The sequence below is a fragment of the Struthio camelus genome, chromosome 1 (assembly GCF_040807025.1).
Source record: "Struthio camelus isolate bStrCam1 chromosome 1, bStrCam1.hap1, whole genome shotgun sequence".
In the NCBI taxonomy this organism is placed as follows: domain Eukaryota; kingdom Metazoa; phylum Chordata; class Aves; order Struthioniformes; family Struthionidae; genus Struthio; species Struthio camelus.
In genome coordinates this window covers 45,446,043-45,466,429 of record NC_090942.1, presented here as the reverse complement: position 1 = coordinate 45,466,429, position 20,387 = coordinate 45,446,043, and the positions used below count along the sequence as shown (strand labels likewise).

Sequence of the window (20,387 nt, the reverse complement as noted above, 5' to 3'; positions counted from 1 at the left end):
ACAGGACTGTAAGGAGCTCCTGGATCCGGTCCAACACCCTGCTCTTGCAGTTTCTCACGTCTTATTGTCCCTTCTGAGAACGGATCAAATTCCCTCAGAGAAGCACTTTGGGGTTTTTGCCCCCACTAGTCTGATTGGGAAGTTTACCAGGGTGAAGTGCTGGGTAGCTAGCTAGCTAGCTAGCTATTTCCCCCCTGCATTTGTCCATAGCCATTTTATACCCTTTTGGTTTTATATAGCTCTGTCCTTTCGCTTGAACAGCTCTTATCCTGTGTTTTTATTTAGTCCCTCTGTGACATATTGACAAGAAAACGGTTACCCCTCCATGCTCCCCACACACGTATAGGCCAGCCTTCCTCTGCACAACCAGCGAAACAAACTCTTTAAGCCTTCGCTTTTAAGATACTTTTCTCTTGGCTCTCCTTGCTATCCGTTCTCCATGTTTGGAGTTTGAACTAATGGATCTCAAAGTGTACCACAGAACTGTGCAATAAACACTTCAGATTAAGTCTCGCTAATGCCTTATACAATGACATAAATACTTCCCCTTTTCCACTGGAAATACTTTATCTGACGCATCCAAGCAGCAGAATTTGCCTTTTTTATGGCGAAAAATCAATCTGGAATTGACTTACCCAGATCACAAACGGGAAGGGTCCCCACTTCAAAGCAAACAATTACTCTTAGTCCCCATGGCTCATCACTATCCAGAACAGTTCCTTATCTTCACTAGACAAAACCAGCAATTTCTGTTACTTGTATTCAGTTACTCTGAGGCAGGCCTCCTCAGCAAAGCAGTTTTTTGCCTGTGCATTATTTTTAAGGCACATCATCTCTGCTGGACACTAACTCCCTGTTGAATCCCCTTCTGGAACACAGTCGGTCACCAAAGCCCATTTACCTGAGAAGAATGCATTTTTCTAGTAAGGAAAATAGACTTGATTGACCTTAGTGTTATGTTCGACACTGGCAACACTATGACCCACTCAGGAGAGACACGTAAATCCGCAGCAAAGGGACTCGGAGAAAACCGTTTCTGGTTCTGCCTCAGACTGCCTGCACGACCGCAGCAAGGTGCCTTGCAGAGAGACCGCTCTGGACTTCTCTCCCCACCCCTGCAGCAGAACAGCGGTGATGAACTTTGCTCCAGCTTTGCAGCCCGAAATATTGACCAACCCAGAGGAATGAGCTTCCCCCATTTACTACTCAGTTTCAGCCTACCATCACCTGCACAGGTTGCAGCATGCGACCCCAAGCTGGTAGTGGGGTGGGACAGCCCCCAAGCTGCAGGCCGGCGCTGCGGGAACTCGGGCCGAGCAGCGGCCACCACCATGGCAACACCACCATTTGCAGGACCCTCGTCTCTAGTTTCATTACTGTGCTTTTCATCAAACACTAACAACTTTCTGGGGCTTTCTGTTTGCCTCCACAAAAGACTGAAGACTTGAGCTTTTATTTCCCATGGCGTGTGTCTGTCGGTTAGTCAGGGAGCGTAATTCATGAAGCATTTTGCTGAGAATGAAAGAATGAATGAACGAAGGCCATGGGTTTAAGTTTGAGGCAAGCAGGTATGGAAGAGCTGCTCCTCCTCACTGTCCTATTGACTGTCCTATTGTTACCGCTGCTGTTCTCCTTACAAAGACTCCATTGTAAGGAGAGCAAAGCCCCGGAGCAGAAAGGGGGGGAGGGTTTCCCCTCTCTCGCTCTTTCGGAGGTATAACCTACCTCTGCTGCTAAGAGATCTCTCTTCTGTCGAGCTGCATTAAACTCATTTCTGGAAAAAAACAAAAAGGATCTTGTATAATCCAAGGTCCCTGGAGCAACCTGAATAAGCAGTTCCCCAGAGGGAGGTGTTTCTCTCTGATTTCCATCACTGTATCAAAGACGTCTTTCTTGGGTTAACATTTTAAAAGGTGATTTTTTTTTCTTTTCTTTTCTTTTCATGGTCTCATTTTGCAGAATTCAACTGCGGTCCGATCCTTGACATCGGATGAGGATCCCAGACATGGGATGCTTGTTCCGGGAGGTACATGGGGCTTACAGGGGAGAGAATATGAGCAAAATAGGCTTATATAACAGGATACAAAACTGTAAAGTTGCTTCATACGTACTCAACTGTGGGTGTGTAAGAGTGAGTTCTCCCAAGTGTTATTTAAATACACTGTGATGGTACTTTTAAAAGCAAAAGATGACTCTCCAGCTGTAATTTACCACTAACTATCAACAGTCCAAGATGTTATTATCATTTAATATGCGTTTGTGTTCACTAGATGTATTAGAAGTCATTAGACACCCAAAGCTATGTGCAACTGGACACTTCTACTGAAACCGATGGCATAGTTCCCATTTAATTCAATGGGATCAGGAACATTCCCTAGTTTGGGTTTTGTTTGGATTTCATCTTCTACACAAAAACTTGTATTGAAAGTGTTTATTTTAAGGCTGTATAGCACTTACTCTTTTGTGCTTCAAATAGCAGCTAGGATTTTATCATGCAATTAAAACTGTAGGAGGATACTCATTTAATGTATTTTTCCAGACATGAAATAATGACCTCACCCTAATTTCATTCCATGATTCCTCTAAACTCTCCTGAGACCACAGGAGCATCATTTTTCTTAAGTACCTCCATTTTTCAAAAAGAGGATCCATGGCCTTTATGTAAATTCTTTGAGAAGAGTTGTAAACATTCTAAAAGCACATTTTTACATCCAAGCTACTAAAAATTACATGCCAAATTCAAGACTACATTCTACTTCCTAACTTGTACTGTACCAGCTGAGCCCTATTCATTCTTGTTCTGTTTGTAGGACTTGACAAATAAGGAATAAAAACCTACCTTGAGGTTCTTTTCAAAAGAGAGAACTTGCAATAAGATCCTGTAGATTAAAAATCATTGAGTTAATTTGGTTTTTCTACAGTCCCACTCTGCATTTGACAAACAAGAATTTCTTAAGTTTAAAACAGCACTAGTGAATTTTATCTTTAAAAAATAGCTAACGATCCTATATTTTCCAGAGAATCTTTACATAAACTTTTCATCTTCCCAAGGGATTTAGCACAACATGATTTCCTCCCTGAGAGCTTCTCTCAGCTGTTCATTATCTGCAAATTTACAGTCTCAGCTCTGCTCCATACTACCATCAAAAAGAGCTAGGAACTCGTAGTTATTCAGAGGATCAAACCAAAACTGATAAAATACAAGAGATGCTCAGAGCCATCCAGAATCAAATTTCTAGTGCAGCTACCTATAATAATTTTCTGACTGTTACTTATAAAATTCGATTGCAATCCATTGAAAACACTCCAGATTCTGCACATTTCTTAGAAATTGCCTGCTTTCTCATATTGTCTTAGAAATCTTTATAATTGCTCCAAGGAAATTGTTTACAATATCCATTTGCAGCACATATCCTGATAAAAAAAATTGGATAGTTTCTATAACCAGAACAGTGATTATTTATTCTAGAGATTTAATAACGTTCAAACAAATTGCAGGTGCAGCCTGCGCTTCATCAATTCATACCCTATTCAAAATCATTATCTGTTCACTCATCTGACAAGAACAACAAGAAAGCCTAGAAAATTTAGTTATTCAATAATAATTGTGTGATAAAATTCAAGCTTAAAAATGCTTTTTTTAAAAAATAAAAGATATATTTTGTTTTCAACAGTAGTCAGAGAAAATGGTGATATATAGTTTTTCAACTGGTGTTATTTTTTCAACTCCAGTGAGGAGCAAAAAAATGTTTCTTATAATGATAGAAAAAGAAGTAGATGTACTACTAAAATATTTAGAAAAATCTTTTTAAAAGTTAGTATTAGCATAAAAATTGAGTAAAGTTCTTACCTTGCAAAAAGAACAGCAGAGAGTGAATCAAGAGTATGCTCCAAGGTATCATTAAATTGAGCTTTCCCACAATGGTCATTTCAGTATAACTTATAAACAAAGAATTTATGCAAATGAATGGCTTTGATTATGATGGCATCTTAGAACTGTGTATTTCTACAGCGTGTTTAAATCCTTTAAAAATTAGATAGATGGATTCATTATGTAAAACTATACAATGCAAAAAAAAAAGAAAAGAAAACATCAAGCTTGGTAGCCACATACAGCTTCAGGAGCTTTGCAAACGTTGCATACAACTTTCTGGCTGCATGTCTCTCATTAGTAATGCATGGTAACTCCTCAGCAGTCTGTATTAGTTACACTTGCGCTAGACCCGCAAGTATTACTCCTCTATTGAATTGAATCAGCCCTTTATAACATAGCACACAATGAAACAGAATGAAGTTTTGCCTTGTCATGACGGTTTGAGAGTTCCCTTCAGTCGTCATTTCACCTTTGTGTGCTTCAAGACTTGCGTCAAGAGTTCTGCCCTTTGTACATTTTATTGCAGTGCAAACTTTTAGTGAGAACCTGCTACAGTGTTACTGTAGAAAGTATTAAGATGGTAATCTCTAAAAACAATTTGGTTATATGTCCCTGATCTGTTCTAAAATGAGAGACATAAACTTCCATTAAATATCACACCTGGATTTTGAGGAATATTTATAAATACTTTTTTTGCATTTAGTCTCCTTATATCACAAAAGGAAACTTCCCAGGAGATAATTACATTTCATTTTTAATAAAGTGTGTTTTGGAAATGTCATTGGCAACAAGGAGACAAGCGAGCCAGGCTAACAGGTTTTATTCCTACTTTTCCATTAAAATATATTTTATATTTTCACCAAAAATTAAACATGACCATCATTAAAATATAAAAGTCTTTCTCACTTTACCCTAAAAATTAATAAAATTATCCACTTTTTAAATAAGTGGAATTTTAAAGTCATTCATTGCTTATTGAAACTACTACTACCGCCAGTTTTATTTATAAAGCCTCTCTCCATTCTTCCTAGGATGTGTTTTGTAGCACGCTCACAGAATCTGACAAAGTTTTGTTTTGGATCAAAGCAAATTCAGAACTTGATGGCGTCTCAGGTGAAAAGTTCTCCCATCAATTCTTTTAATTTTCTCTCTCCTCCTCTTCCAGCTGGCCTAAAAGAGAAGGCAAGGGAGAACAGGCAACCTCTCCAAGTAAGTATTTACCAAAGAGCTCCTGAAATGTATTATCTGTCCGTCTTGTGTTTCATTATTCCATAAATCCTAAAGCAAACATATTTCCTAGCTTGAAGCCTTTCTTCACTAGTCTTTGCTCTGTCATCTGCCTTGGTAGCTCTGAATTTGGAGCAGAGGATTGAACAGTTATCTGCCTGCAAGTATCAGTAATATGTTGCAGTTGATCAAAGGGGATAACTTGAGTTATATCTGCATGAATAGGTAAAGACAAAACACAGATCTTGCTTTTCTGCCTGTTGTTAAAGACGGTGGTACGAGCCATGCCTACATCAGCGGGTACTGCAGATCATTAAAGGTGGATTGAAAAGCTAACATCCACACAGTACATGTTTCAGAAGGACTTTTGTTTTGTTTTTACTTCTGACTAGCTCAAGGCTAGTCCCATGGATTGAATGCTTATCAACAGCTGGACTGCATCCACCAGTTTAGTTTCATCTGCTCCAAAATCACTCCATGCTGCAAACCAAAGCAGAAGTGAACTCCTGATCCAAATTAATACACTAATGTAGTCATACTCATACAGTGCAGACACTGATGTAGGCACCTATCCTGTAGAAGGTGGCAGAGACTAATTAAATTTACCACGCTCCTGTAAATTTATTGTTAGATGACAGTGACTTGTAGTTGCCTAATCCAGCATTACAGCTTCCAGATTCCACCACTGGTTTCTTAGCTACTGTATTTTCAAGCTAAAACTGGTTCACCATCTCAGAATCAAAAAAGTTAAGAAATCTTATCTGGTATTCTTCCATGTCCCAAGCCCATATTTCACATTATGCTTCATACACAGATTCACAGATAAGTCTTTCCATTAATGTAAGCTGGCACTTTTGGTTCAACAGGAACTATTTTAAATAGCCTTTTTCACAATCACTCTGAAACTAAGTTGAGGGAACATTTGGTGCACGTTAGTATTTCACAATTTAACTTCTGATACTTAAAAAGTAGGCCAAGCTGTAAAGGGGCTTGGTAAGAGTTAGAGCAATAGGTTTCATTAAGGCATCAGTGCTCAAGGCAGGGTAGGAAATAGCACAGTTCCAAAGGCATTAAGAATGTTAGCTAATAAGGAAAAAGAATTATTCAGCCAAGTACACTGAACCGTAACTCATAGGAATATATTAAGAAATCAAAAAACATTTTTTTGAATCAAATTATACCCAGGCAATGACATTCGTCAGCGACACAAGTAGTAGAATGCTCACAGATTGGGACTTCTGAAAAAACTCAAACAGAAAAACTGTGCCTTAGAAAATAATCACATTAGTAAGAAAATGAACACAGAGAACACATACTAGCTTACATTAAAAACAAAAATACAGGTGTGACGTTTAAGTTGTACACTTTCCTTTAAAAATAAAAACTTCCCAATGTTTATAAATTTACATATTACAGTCAAAATTAATTTGCCTAGAGATCCCAACATAGTAACAGCACTATCAGCTTAATTTTATATACAGGTTATGCAGTTTACCAAGACTGATAGCTATGGGTGAGAACAGAACAGCCTTCAGTGACATGGGTTCAAGTTCTTGTTTGGGATCTGGATAGATTGTCCTCAACAATAAATTATACTTTTTGGAGTTCATCTTCATTGAGTTGGTATTTTCGATGACAGTTCAGTTAGGGGCACATTTTGATATGTAGGTCTGATTTTCCTAAGGATTAATATCAGCTAATGAACGAGCTGCACCACACAACATTAGGAGCATTTCTTCTGCTCCAAGAACTACCTCCACAGCTGCTCAAAAATCTCATTAGATTGAAGATCTAATTGTTGGCACTTCTCTGTGGAAGGGTGGCTGGATATGGTCACATCATCCAGAGCAGATGCTCAGAAGAGCTGACTGCCAGCCGCAGAGATCAAGAACACCAGAAAAGGAAACATTATGAACAAGTTTTGTCTTATTACATCTTCCTACTGCTTTTACTGCACGTTAGTTTAACTTCCCCAGTGAAATAAAGCCCTCTAGTGGTTAATCATCAAATAGCCATTTAGAAAAAAAAAATTCAGCCCTTCACCACCCAGGCAGAGGCCAGCCCACTTCCACTAACATTTCAGATTTGGAAAACAAGTCTGTGGGAATGACATCACTCTACAGCATTAACAGGGCACTTTCATAGGATCAGAATTAAGTTCAGAAAGCATTTTTATTATGTTAAGAGCTTTTTGTTTGAAGAAAAAACAGAGATATTATCACTGGATATATCAGTAACATTGCAAGTTTTATTTTCAGCCTTTCCTTAAGAGAGCAACAACACAAAAATCTCCAGTTGTTACAAGCCGTTCTGTGAGCAACAGAACTGATAAATCTGTTTTCCCCATGAGTCTGAAAACATCTCTTAAGTTACCGCCTAGGGTATTCTATCTCCCCATGACTTTCACATCACAGTAACTCTGGTTCCTCGTATTCCCTGCATTTGACTAGTCTAACAGTTAAGCAAGAATCAGTTTTGGACCAGCACAGTATATGCTATGTATGTGCTAACTGGCAGGCTAGTACACATTTCCTAAGCAATCAGGGAGCTACTGCTTTTCAGTAACCACATGAGCCAAACAAACAGAGGTGTATTTTTCCTCAGCTGAAGCTAATTAACATCTATCAAGATGCCAGTTTCCACAAAACTCATAGGAATTCAATAATCAAATTTGAAGTTAGCCCAGCCTCAAATGCTGTAGTAATTGCATAGCATCTTCTCTTTAGAAAGCCAAACTATAAGTCAGAACTAAGAAACATTACCTGTTTTCAGCAGGCCCAAGAGAATACTTTGAATACTTTATCAGCAACTCTATTACAAGGTAGAAACTCTGAGGAACTACAGATTTCCATATTGGCACCACTGGATGAGAAATGGGTCAGATTTGAGGGAGGGACTGAGGAAAACAAACTACTAAAGACACAGGAACCTAGCACACCAAAAAAGAAGTTCTAGAATAGAATATTGTTCACTTGGCATGGGACAAAAAAATCCTGGTATGTAAATTGGTAATAGAATATATAATAGTGCCTTCCACTTCCGTGAAAGTGTAAAAGGTTTGAATAAGACTTTTCTGCTTCTATTCAGGTTATACAGTGCACTATTTTGTGGTAGACCCTGAAAGCTAAAGGAGATGGATACAAAATTCATTTTCAGAACAGATTTGTTCAAGTTAGACGTTTGATTCTTGGATAACTATACTTCAAAGCAGAAGCTTTAAACAACTGCTTTCTACAGAAAAAGCAAAAATACATCATAGCAAGTGTTAATGTTTATAAAAAGCCATACTCATTTTCCTAAATCAGAGCAAAAGGAAAGAAACTCCTCAACCCAATTCATAAAGGAAGTCAATTTAACTTTTTGCTGACTGGGTACACTGAAATGACCTACTATTAAACAAGTGAGAAAAGGAAATCCCACATTAGAAGAAAAAACTCTCAAGTATCAAGGTGCTTCTATACAGTTCACTACAGTTCACAGCATACGATAGAGAGAAAAATACCTGGCTCACTGGGCAATCTAGCAGAAGCTAGGCTCTCGGTTGATTAAGTCTCCAATGTTTCTTCCCATTCCTTTCCAAAACAGTTTTCAAATATAGGAAAAAACACGATCTACGGCCATTCACATGTCTCTTGGGTCAGCTCACATCCAACGTCTCACTCAATTGCATGCAGCTCTTCCAATGGACACAATTAAACTTTCCAACAGCCTTTTGTTGGCACATCCCATATCTCACTTAGAGCTTCTGCTTAATTTATCTTTCTCCCAGGGGAGATCACTTCCAGAATGAAAATTTTCAAAGCTTCACTGGCTGAAAAAATATCTCGAACATTTCATGTTTGATACACGTCCCCTAGCTAAGTCTTAAATCCTATCATATTCAAAGCCATATTTTCAATTTTGTGTTTTTCACACTGCCTTCCTTAAGGCCTTCAATTGCCTCTCCTATCTCATAACGTAAAAAAAAAATTGTTGCTTATAAGTTATTTACATACTAGTTCTCCATGTCCGCAAGCCTCTTCTGCTTGCATTGAGTGAACACGTAGACAAAAGATGAATATATCTCAGCCCAACACTATTTGTAAAACATGAAGTCTTTTCTATATTGTACAATTACAAAATAGTATTTCTATAGCATAAATATGCTAGCTTTGTTATTTTAGAAAAGTTTCCTACATTTGTATGTAGTAATCCAGAAAATCTAGAAATAGCTGGTATGGCAAGATTTCAATAAATGTCTCTCTCTGTATCTGTACACTGTATAACTACCCTGGTTACACAGAGCTTTGACAAAGCAAACTGAAATACCAACTTTAGAATAGCTGCCTTAACACATGCTTTTAGCACTACAATGAAGCAGCTTACCCTTCGGGGGTAAACTACTTGCCACTGGCTACTAAGCAAGCACAAACAAAAACAGTTCATGCAAACAAACAACATTCAGATTGTCATTTAATATTCCACAGTGACATGTTTGCAATTTCACTCTCAAAGTGGTATTTCAGATTAAGTAATATACTATAGAAACAGAACTCCTTTGCAAGAATAGCAGCTGCTGACAACAAAGTATATGCAAGCTCACTAGAGATACTTAACGCACAATTATACTAAGACTTGATACTAAGGCATCTCACATTAAGATGAGACATGGAAGTTAGCAGGCAGCAGTCAGATCCACATTGCTAATGCAGTATGGACTATGTCCGCAACCAGGCTGACATGGACATTTTCATATGGAAGAAAACATGGACACTGATCTTTGTTCTTAACACCAGAGGAGTGACCATCCAGGGACTCAGAAAGGTCCATGATTGTTTAGACTTCCAGGAAAAGTCAAGGTTCAAGTCTGCTTTAACAACTGCTATGCTGTTGCACATACGCAAAAAATAGGATACAACTTTTATTTTCTGATAAACACACACTCATCAATAGCAGGAAGCTTTACTTTTATTCCTGAGTCCCTGAACTGTTTATCAAGATTTACTATGTAGGGCTAGAAGAGAACAGCCCTCCGATTTTATTTTAATACCTATGTATTTGTGAGCCAATGTGAATGTAACACACATGGAAGAGGTATTTACCCCTCCCCCCCCACAAAAAACGACAATTTAGAAACATGAAATATTTATCAAATTCTTTTCCTGTTTATTGACTGTCACAAGATTGTAGAACAACTTTAACGGTAAGACTTCTGGTAGCGTGCACGGGCACCAGGTCCTCCGAATTTCTTGGACTCGCAACGGCGTGGATCTGCGACCAGCAGAGTCCTATCATACTGGATTAGAATATCCTTGATCTCTTTCTTGGAAGCTTCATCAACATCTATAGGAACAAAAAAGTCTTCCGTTTAAGAATTCACAGGAATTAATCTAGACTAGCATTTTTTTTTGCATTAAAATGATCAGAAGCTATACATTTCCATTTAAGGCTAACGTAACACAATCAAAACTATGAACTTACATTTTTGATAGTAAGCCACCAATGCTTTGGAAATAGCTTGACGGATAGCTGTTAAAAGAGATGAAGCATCAGTAAGGATACCACAAAAGCATTTAAAACTTAAAACAAACCCTTGAAAGTGCTAATTTCAGAATACTATTTGAACAACTCGCTTTGTGTCATTTTCTGCCAAATTGTCCTTTCCTTCCATAATCTCTCCACAGTCCATGTGACCTTTACTTGGCAAATCAGAAGGCTAATAGCCACCTTCTCTTTGTAGTACTAATGTTGGTTCATCCTCTACCAAGCAGTCAATTTTCAAAATGCTTAGAAACGTAATTCTCTGAAATGTCTATACTGAAAAGGATATGCTTGCTGAAAAGTACGCTTGAAGACTAAGAAGAAAAAAGGAACAACACGATGGCATGAGCAGCTCCTCCAGCACACTTCAGTAAAACAAGCCACAGCATACTAACAGTAATCGGAACTCAAATCAAGAGTATGGAAGTGACTGTAAAGATTATGCTGTCCTGTCATCTGTCAGAACATCCAGATCAGGTTTATGGAAAATGGAATTCTTTCTGAAAAATGAATATTACCAAGTTTGAGACTGAAACATGCCCTTGCTCTATGCAGCATCAACTCCACCACATTAATCTAAACCCAAACTAGAATAACATTGGTAAAAAAAACAGCTCTGTCAACCCCTAATACAAGTACATTCTCAATGGTCTGCATGGGAAAGAACTGCTTAGCTTGTCAATCAGATGAAAAATGCTTCCGAACAACCTGGAAGTTTATGACTAAAGATACAATTTCTAATGATAATTTCTCTTTTTCCCTTCCAAAAATCTTTCTTTTCAGCTGCACTTCAAGAGTCCTACCATGCTGTGAGATGCCAAAATCAGTTTCTTAAATTTTCTCAGACTTGTCATTAAGTTAGTTCATTTAAATTATTCTAGATATTTGCAGTTCTGCATTTCAACAACTACATTTCAGTAATTAGGTGAAAAATAGAACACTGAGACACCCAAGTTACTAATCTGAATTCACATCTCTCAATACATGGCTTGAGCTTTTCTAGCTCATACTGAAGGTTCCGCACAAAATCCTACCATAGATTTGTGCTACATGGCCACCACCCTTCACACGGACTCTGATGTCAACACCAGCAAAGCGTTCTTTGCCCAGGAGAAGGACAGGTTCAAGCAGCTAGGAAAAAAACAAACAAACGTACACATTAAAAAAACATTTGTGATCTGAGACAACAAGGACTAGAGCTTGTAATAGGTTTTGCAAACGTGAAGTTACTAAATGTTCTGGAAAATTGATTTTACAAATACTCAAATGAAGAACCTCTCTCGCAGTGTTGACTTCTACCAGTACGGACTTTATATGCATATATTTTAAGTTTCAAAAATCCTAATAGTAAGGCATATGTATATAGGAACTAAGAGCAATGGAAACTGGTTCCATAATTTAAGTAGAATGCCATAACAGATTTGTGGGGTTTTTTTCTCCGCTATCTATTACATTTCATATCCATCTAGTCAGTCTTAGTGTCTCTCATCAATGGTCAAATGCCTTTTTAAACTAAGCCCTAAATAAACTTCAGAGCTTGGTAAAAGTAGTTTAAGTCACCAATTTCAATTAAAAAAATAATAATTGGAAGGGCTGAAAATACTTCTAATACCAGTCAAAGCAAAATAATTGAATTTATGCAATGTTTTTTGTCCCACAGTACTTCATATAATATCGTGCTCAGCTATGCCATTTCTTTATACATATATACATATATATGTATGTAAAATACATATATACATATGTATTTTACCACACAATTACAAAAAGCCCACTTACAGTACTAGTTGCTGAGAAGAGCCTTGAATTCATCTTATACAGCGTGTATAAGCTATACATTAATCCCTCTAAGCAAAAACACCCTTCCCCTCCTTCAGTAAGTCAACCATAAAAGGGCATTTTTCTTCCTATAGAAGTGTCTACATTTCAGCTAATCAGATAACACACAACCAAATAATTCATAGTCAGTAAGGCATGTACCTCTTCTCCTTCTCCAAGCAGTTAACTGCATAAAGATATGTTAACATTCAAGAAAGGGAAAGGGGAATGCTTACTTTGTACTGCAGAGTTCTGGGCTCAATCATTTCCAGCGGTCTTCCATTTACTTTAATGAGGCCATTTCCTCTTTTACAGTGGGCAACAGCAGTTGCTGTTTTCTAAAAATCCAAATGTATACGTTAGTGTAACGCTTTTTTTAAAATACAACAGCAGTACAAAAACATTTTCTGTAAAGTTTTAACAGTCTATAAATCTTAGTTGAACGCCAGTGATTAACATCTCTCACTAAACAAAGCCATCACAGTTCTTACATTCCCAGCTACTCACTCAGAATATTAAGGCATTGCCTTAATAAAATTATAATAAGTTTTAACGTTAAATGTGGAAAAATAGTTGAACCATACTAAACTAAACGTGCCAGAAATACCTTCGTTGTCCTGCAACACAGCACTTTTACAGCCCTTCTCTTCACAAGGGCCTGTTAGCTATAGCTTTTCGAGCCACTGGATCTCAGCATCCCTAACTTCTATTCTCCTACCGCCGCCACCTCACTAACATGGCTCTCGGACTCCAGCGACGACAAACCAGGCCCCTACGGCCTGGAAACACCACTGGCAGCCACTCCTAAGTGCTCCCAACCAAGAGGGAAGAGCTCCGACCCAGCGGATCCGGCCTCTCTCCCTAGGGGGAGAACCCCCCCCCCCCCGCACGGACCCCCGCACAGCCGGGCCCAGAACAACCAGGCCCCAGCGCGCTCCCACACTACACGTGGGCCGGCCAGCTGGCCTCGCCGCCGCCACCACCTCCCTGCGCAGCGGCTCGGCCCCGCCGGAAGAGCAGCCCCAGTGCTCCGGGCTGGGCCCGAGGGGCCCCGAGCGCCTCAGGCCACGGCGGGCCCGGAGCGAGGGCGGCAGAGGGAGCCGCGGCGCCCCAACCTCACCTTCCGCCCGAAGACCTGGACGCTCTGCAGGGGTCCCTTGGCCGGCATAGCTCCTCCTGGAAGAGAAAGGGAGGTGGCGTTAGGGGGGCGCCAGGGCGCGGGCCGGGCCGCGGAGCCGGAGCCCCCGGACACTCACCCTCCCCGCGGCGGCGCCTCCTCGAAAAGGACGGACGGGGTTTCCCAGCCGCTTCTCAGGGGCAGCGCGGCCGCAAAGCGCAACCCTCTCTTCCGGCAGCGCGACAGAACGCCCGCCCTCCGCCCGGCCGCGCTTGGCGGCAGCCCGGGGTTGGGGGGGGGGGGCGGAGAGGTGAGGGGTGGAGGTGCTGGGGGGGTGTGCGCGCGCGCGCCGCCCGTTAACCGCCGGCCCTCGGCAGCGCGACCGCTCCTGGTGGTCCCCGCCGAGCCCCTGGGAGGAGAGGAGAGGAGAGGAGAGGGATGGCTGGCTAGTCGTGGCTCCGTTTGGCGGGGCTGAGCCTGCCGCCTGGCCGCCGGAGGAAGAGGCGGGTGGCGGCGCGGCGGCCTCCGGCCCCTACGCGGGCCCGGCCGGCGGGAGCGGCTTGGTAGGAGTCAGCGGGGTCGATGAGACCTTCCGTAGGGCGGCTGCACCGAGACCCCCTCTTCCCGCCATGGGTTTGCCGTGTGTGTTGGCTGAAGTTCCTTTCTCTGCACGAGCTTGCGTTTCAACCTCAGTTTCTCCTGTTGGTCTCAAGGGGCAGAGTCACGTTCACGTAGATGTTGGATAGGCGTTGTGCCTCTTCCAAGAAGTAGCTTCCGCCACCTGAAGGTTTCCTGCTAATTTAACACTGCTGCTTTTGAATCTCGGCTTACAGGATTTCAGTCGGTTTGGCGGGAGGGAGCCCACCTACCTCTGCGCGGGCGCCGCCCGGAGGAGGCTGCGTGCATGGGCGCCTTCCCAAGACGACCAGCGCAGCGCTGTTGGGAGAAGCGGATCCCGCGCTGAAACGGTTGGAAGTTTGGGTGGGGAGGGGAGAGAAGGGGGAAAGGTCGCTGCCTGAATTCTGGCTTCTCTTACAGCAGCTTGCAAAACTTCTTGAGGGGGATAGGGAGGAGGCACAGCTTGAGGGGAAGTATTTTCTTGAGTCACTTCTGAAAGTTTTAGCACTGATACCATACTGTACTATAATTAGGTATCCCAGACACAAGCAGGACCCAGCTGGGCTTCACGTGGTATAAACAGAACAAAGTTATTCCATGCCCAAAAAGCTAGCAGTGGGGTTTCTAATTACAGATTGCGCCTCTTTGAGATACAGCAATACAAATTAAGTAGATGCCTTTCTTCTAAAAGCTTAATAAGTTGCTGAAGAAGATGAAGCATTTAAACTTCATATTTTATAGTACCATCATACATTGAGGAATTTTCAGGCAATTGTTTATATCCGCTTAAATGGTCAGTGCCCATTATACTTAAGGTCAAGTCAAGGAGTTCCGCTTAGGTACAAGGATCCACTTGCAGTGAGCACCATCAATCTGAGCTTTTGTCTCTGTCTTCCTTATTCAATATTCATCATAGAATGTGGAACTTAAGTCTCATTCGAACTACTATGCAAAATTCTCCAAAAGAACAAAAGCAGAAGCTATAGATTAAACAAGGTCATGCTTTTTAGATATTTTAAACAATAGAGATTTAAATTACTTTGATTAATGAGAGAGTTGAATGCTCGAATGAAACAATCAGTTCCTCTGTCTTTGGACAGAATTTTGAATACTGAACATTAGTCATCGGTCATGTGAGGATTTAAACAAGCACTTAGCTTTATGCAATTTGAGTGATTAGCTCTATTCAAGTGAATAGTACTGTGCAAAGCGTGCAAGATTTAGCACATCTCAAACCCCCAATTGTATGAAGCTTTAACATGTGACCTGTTTTTTTTTTTAAGGCTAGTTTCCTAAGGAACAGTGTTTGTGCAGTCATACATGTCTATCATTGAGTCCTTCCCCGTCAATTGCAGGGAAGAGGGAACGGTGGCTACCTTGTTGGCCAATTTCAGCTAGGTTTCGCAGAAGAATGGAGGCTTCAAAGGCTACATGTTTGGTGAAAATAGGTGACTAGGTTTGAGAAAGATCTTGTACTTGCATAATGAAAGTAGTTGCAGGAGCCGTCACAGAACCTCTATTTAGATGAAAGAGAAAAAATACCTCCCGGATAAACCAGTTAGACAAAAAGCTTCAGTGGAGACTCAAACCCAAAGAGGATCCATTAGTAACAGTTTTGTTATGTCTGCAGGGTGCTTTTAAAAGAAAAGAAAGCAAATCTCAGTCAGTTCCTTTTCTGAGTGTTATTTGAGATCTGCCAATGAAGACCCGTGTTTAAATTAAAGTACACCACTAAACAGGTGCTTTTCCACTGCTTGCTTGTATAAAGCTTAACTTTGCGTGCATATGTTCTTAGGACCTGCAGAATTCATCCTCATTCAGATATTTGTCTGCTGCACACATCTACCTAGAAATAAAAACACTCATCCTAGAAGAATCGGTTTATAAAACTGGTCATGTGCCTAGCTATAGGTACACATACCTATCTTTCTGTTTTCTGGTAGCAAAATAGGAAGTTAACGATATATTGATAGCATGGCCTAGGAAAAAAGGTTAAAGACTGTGCTGTTTGTGTCTTTTGTTTTCTAGCTTATAAAAATAGGAATAGGAGCTAGAAGGCATTTGACTTAGAAAGCTCATACTGCAGGAATTAGACTATAGGACAGGAGAGAGAATTAGATCATAAATATCCCGGTATACAAGGAGAACGAAAAATAAAAGAATGCCCCTGCTGTAAATGGCGAGAAGATGGGGAAAAAGCTTCCAGTAAGAAGAGATACCGTACTCTTCAGAGAAACACAGACGCCAACAAATGTCTGCTTAGCTCTATTGAGCACAGAGTACTTGGTAATATATTTCTGATTTCAAAAAGAGTAACACAGCAAGACTCTCCAAATACCACCTACGGACTCTTGTCTTCTTTTTCTTCTTGTTTTTAAAAATAATTGCTCCTGTGGAATGTAAGACACTTGTTTGGCAGCCCTTTTTTTTTTTTTTTACCTTTTTTGTACAAGTGTGAAGAGATGGGTACATAGTATGCAAAACAGTGAATAATCAGGCCCTCAGAAATTAAGGTGCATTTGCTGGTATGGCACTCCTACCAGAAATAGCATTCCAAGAGAAAGTAGGCAGGTTTGAACCCATCTTGCCAAGGCATTTTATAATTTCCTAACAGGAGAAAAAATATTTGGATCTGGCCTAACTCTTTGGCCTGATTTCACAGTGATTCTGAATTGTCCCTAACAGATGATGTGTTTGGTATCTTCATACTCACAAGTGTCTTTCTACTACTAAATCTTTTAAGTAGCAATTTATTGAGACTTTCAGGGATTGAGAGTCTCAGTCTCCCACTGACCTCCTCTGCTTGGGCGGCTTTGACCTCACTGCAAGCTGTAGTGTATTTTGCTGAGACCTGCTCTCTTCCCACGGACCAGGTAAGTTCGTTTCAGCTCTGACAGTTTGCTGAAAAGAACTGGCATCGGGGTATAGCAGTGCAGGGGAATACAGCTTGTTTCCGGTGGTTTCCTCTCTACGCTACTGAAGCACAAATACCGTGTAGGTAATGTGGCTCCAAGGGGAAGAAGGAAGGAAGGGAGTGGCAGAGGTCGGCCAAGCAGTCTTAGTGAGGTGGGCTGAGCCTTACATCTGTTTGGATGGCATTTGGAAATTTGCCAGCGTTGAATCTAGGGAAAACCAGTACTACACTTGAGGTCAATCAATCGCCCATCAATACTGTCAGGTTAAAGTAGCGTAACTGGTGCATTTTAAATTCATGCTCTTCAGTTACTTGAATGCTAATGGAGATTTTATTTGGTGTCCACATGCAGAGATGCTCAGGAGTCAAACCTATTGAAGATTTTCTCTTTTCATGTTTTTCTGCTATTAGCAGACCCTGTATTCATATCCAAGTTATATAGTTTGGCATTTAAAGTAGTGACTTGACTTTTGTGTGATATTGTAATGTTGGTTCTCCACTTTGTCAGCTTTTTTAAATCAAATTCGCATGAAGTTCAAAAGGTAAACATTCCAAGAGAACAGCATTTTAGCTTCCACTTACACAGAAGTATGTAACTACTGAGAGCGTAAGGCAACAAGGAGTCAAGGTCAATATATTAGTAAGGCCAGCTGTAATATGATTCTAAATTTTCTCCCATTTAAAGGAGAGGAAATGCTCCCCATGGAAAATTAGTGAAAGAAATTTCTTTTTTCTCTGTCTTCCTCGTGTAATATCTGAAATATTAATAGAAAGGTGAGAGCAATGGCAAAATATGGTCAGTTACTGCTATATATGCTGTCATATAACATAAAAAAGATCATTCTAAAAGTAAAAGGACATTTAGAGAAAATACAAAGAAATACTTCTTTGGTATAGTCCATGATCGCATAAAGGTTCAATGCCAGCTCTCAGTAGGTCACAGTTTGCTATTGAGTTGTATATTGTAGGATTTTTTAGCAGAATGGATAATTTTAACCAATGAAATATTTGTTGATATTTCATGCATGCAAAGTATTGAAATAAGCAAAACAAATTCCACAAAGTTTTTACTTCAGACAGCAAGCTCATCACTGCAGGGCTCAGAAGGTTCCTATTTTGTGCAGATTTATACATTTTGAAAAATCTGTGGGCTCCTTCACTGTGAAGTATGAAATATTTCAGGAAGGAAGATGCTGATATGCTCTTTTATGGCAACCCTTACGATTTCTAAGAGCTGGTTTACCAGCATATAGTTCTCATGTTACATTTTGCTATTGATGCATGTTTGATGATAAAGTGTAATTAGCTAATGGATCCCATTATTTCTGATGCTTGCTTTTCACAGATTGTGTTCATCCAGGCGGCAGCTGAAGAGTTTCCTAAACTCAATTAGTGCAAGAATGCTGTGACCAATGGAAAAATGTTTGATGCATGCCAGAAAACAAATCTTCCCAGCTCTTGCAAATTTTGTTCTGAAAACAAATAAGGATCACACAAGATTTTCAGATTAATAAATAATCTTTTCTAAGGAAATATTTAAATGAAAAATTTTGCTTTAGACTTTATTATCCTTCTCTAAGAAAGCTGGGTAAGTGCTGGAACACAAGGATATGGATTATCCAGCTTGCTGTGATTACTGATTCCCATTCACAGATTGTAAAGGTTTATGTCACATTGAGATTGAAGACACACACCGACTGGTAATGTAGAAATTGATAAGCATATTCACATGTACTCAAACTTATTGTATGCAAATAATTAGCAATACGGAAGGTCACTCAGGGCCTATTCTTAGCCTTGCTACTTGGGAGAAATCACACTTAATTTTTTTGACTTTAGTGTTGACTGAATGGGGTAGCTCTTTCAGTCCAATAAATGGAAGTAGTACAAAACGCTACCTTAGGTCTAAACATATAGACAGTCATTAAGGCGACAGGAATTACTACTCATTCTTTTAGCTGTCCTACCTGATTTGTTGCTAGTATCTGATAACATGTTGTGACCCAAATTTACAACTGGCACCGTGTTTACAACAGACTGCAAATGCATATATTCCATTAGCATGGTTTAGCTGGAGAGTGTTAGATTTGTTAGCGGCTCATTTTAGAATCTGTCCCTAGGTTAATGGCAAAAATCTAAAATGAAGGCCTTAGGTGTGGAATATAACTTCATCTATATATGATCTCTTTTATAGTGAAAAAGGCTTTAGTGAAATTTAGTTGACAGTAAATCAGAATTACTTAACAATCTTTCCCTATATTTCCACAGGAGCTGTTCTGGAATATGTGTGCGTGAGCTCATACATACTCTCGCACTTTTAAATATCAACAGGAATTAGAGCTGTAAGAAGCTGACTGGGAATCAACCCAGTACCTCCAAGCTACACAAATAAGCTAACAAGTAAACAGAATCGCATACATGAAACAATTTATGTTTTTAGAACGGAGTTGCATCTCGAAGCTTCCTGCTGTAGTCTGCTGCCCCTGGAGGCTGCTTCTCATTTTAGTTCCCTTTTTTAGAAACTAAACACAGCAGGGTCCAGTGGGATCCAGCTGCCCTCTCTCAACTCTTCTGCAGGGAGAGGAACTGTCCCGGGTCTTAGCTTCCGCAGGTCTGTTAGGATCCTTTCCGCTTTTCAATGTGAAAGAAATTTGGGGAGGAGTGAATAGAAATGGAGACCTGTTTTGGGCACGCTTCTTGCCCCAGTTGATTTAGCTATGTCCAGACTGCAAACGCTGTTTAGCCCTCCATGATCTGTAGATCTGCATTTCCCTTTAAATCTCCCTTTTGAAGTAATGCACACAAAAAATCTTGCTATCTTCTAACGTGACAAGCTGTGATTATTGCTACTGACTGCGTAAATAGACTATTAATTACGCACACACTTCATTTGCTGAAACCAATCAGTATTTAAAACAGAAAGAGGTAGGTTCTGTTATGTTATATTAATCTCTACTTAAGTCATTTCTATTTCTGATTTTGAATCTGTTTGTTGTTTCAAGTGAAACATTTTCCATTGCCTGTGGTAAGAGGGCAGATAAGGCAGAAGTATCAAAGCTCATGAACTGCTGTATACTTAGTGACCTACCAGAGAACTGAGATATTTTCTTCAGAAACTGGAGCAGTTGAGCTCTAAAAGAGAACAAACCCTTTTGGCAAGGCGTTGTTAAGGGCTCCTGATGGAAAATCTTGTGTTTATGAAGCAAAGAGAGTGAGTTAGCAGAAATGGAGTGACTGTTCAGTTTTAGTACTAGGAAAAAGTATTAATGCATTTTTTTTCATGCAGGGCTAAATCCTGG

The 20,387-nt window shown here is 40.1% G+C and overlaps 2 protein-coding genes across 2 annotated transcripts in view; both read right to left on the bottom strand.

Annotated features, from left to right (window-relative positions):
* The window catches only part of OTOGL (otogelin like), a 100,606-nt gene extending 93,895 nt beyond the window's left edge, over positions 1-6,711 (bottom strand). Inside the window, exons 1-3 of the mRNA XM_068931286.1 lie at positions 6,597-6,711; positions 2,840-2,879; positions 1,726-1,774 (exon numbers count right to left, since the gene is read on the bottom strand). Of these exons, the coding sequence (XP_068787387.1) occupies positions 1,726-1,774; positions 2,840-2,879; positions 6,597-6,711 (204 nt within the window). The remainder of the gene's footprint in view (positions 1-1,725; positions 1,775-2,839; positions 2,880-6,596) is intronic.
* A 3,512-nt stretch (positions 6,712-10,223) lies between these two features.
* Positions 10,224-18,626, bottom strand: RPS16 (ribosomal protein S16). Its single transcript, XM_068936364.1, has 6 exons — positions 13,696-18,626; positions 13,560-13,615; positions 12,676-12,777; positions 11,656-11,752; positions 10,562-10,609; positions 10,224-10,423 (listed from the first exon to the last, which is right to left on the bottom strand). The coding sequence occupies exons 2-6, from the start codon at positions 13,605-13,607 to the stop codon at positions 10,278-10,280; spliced, it is 441 nt and encodes a 146-aa protein (XP_068792465.1). The 5' UTR covers positions 13,608-13,615; positions 13,696-18,626; the 3' UTR covers positions 10,224-10,277.
* Positions 18,627-20,387: the final 1,761 nt, after the last annotated feature.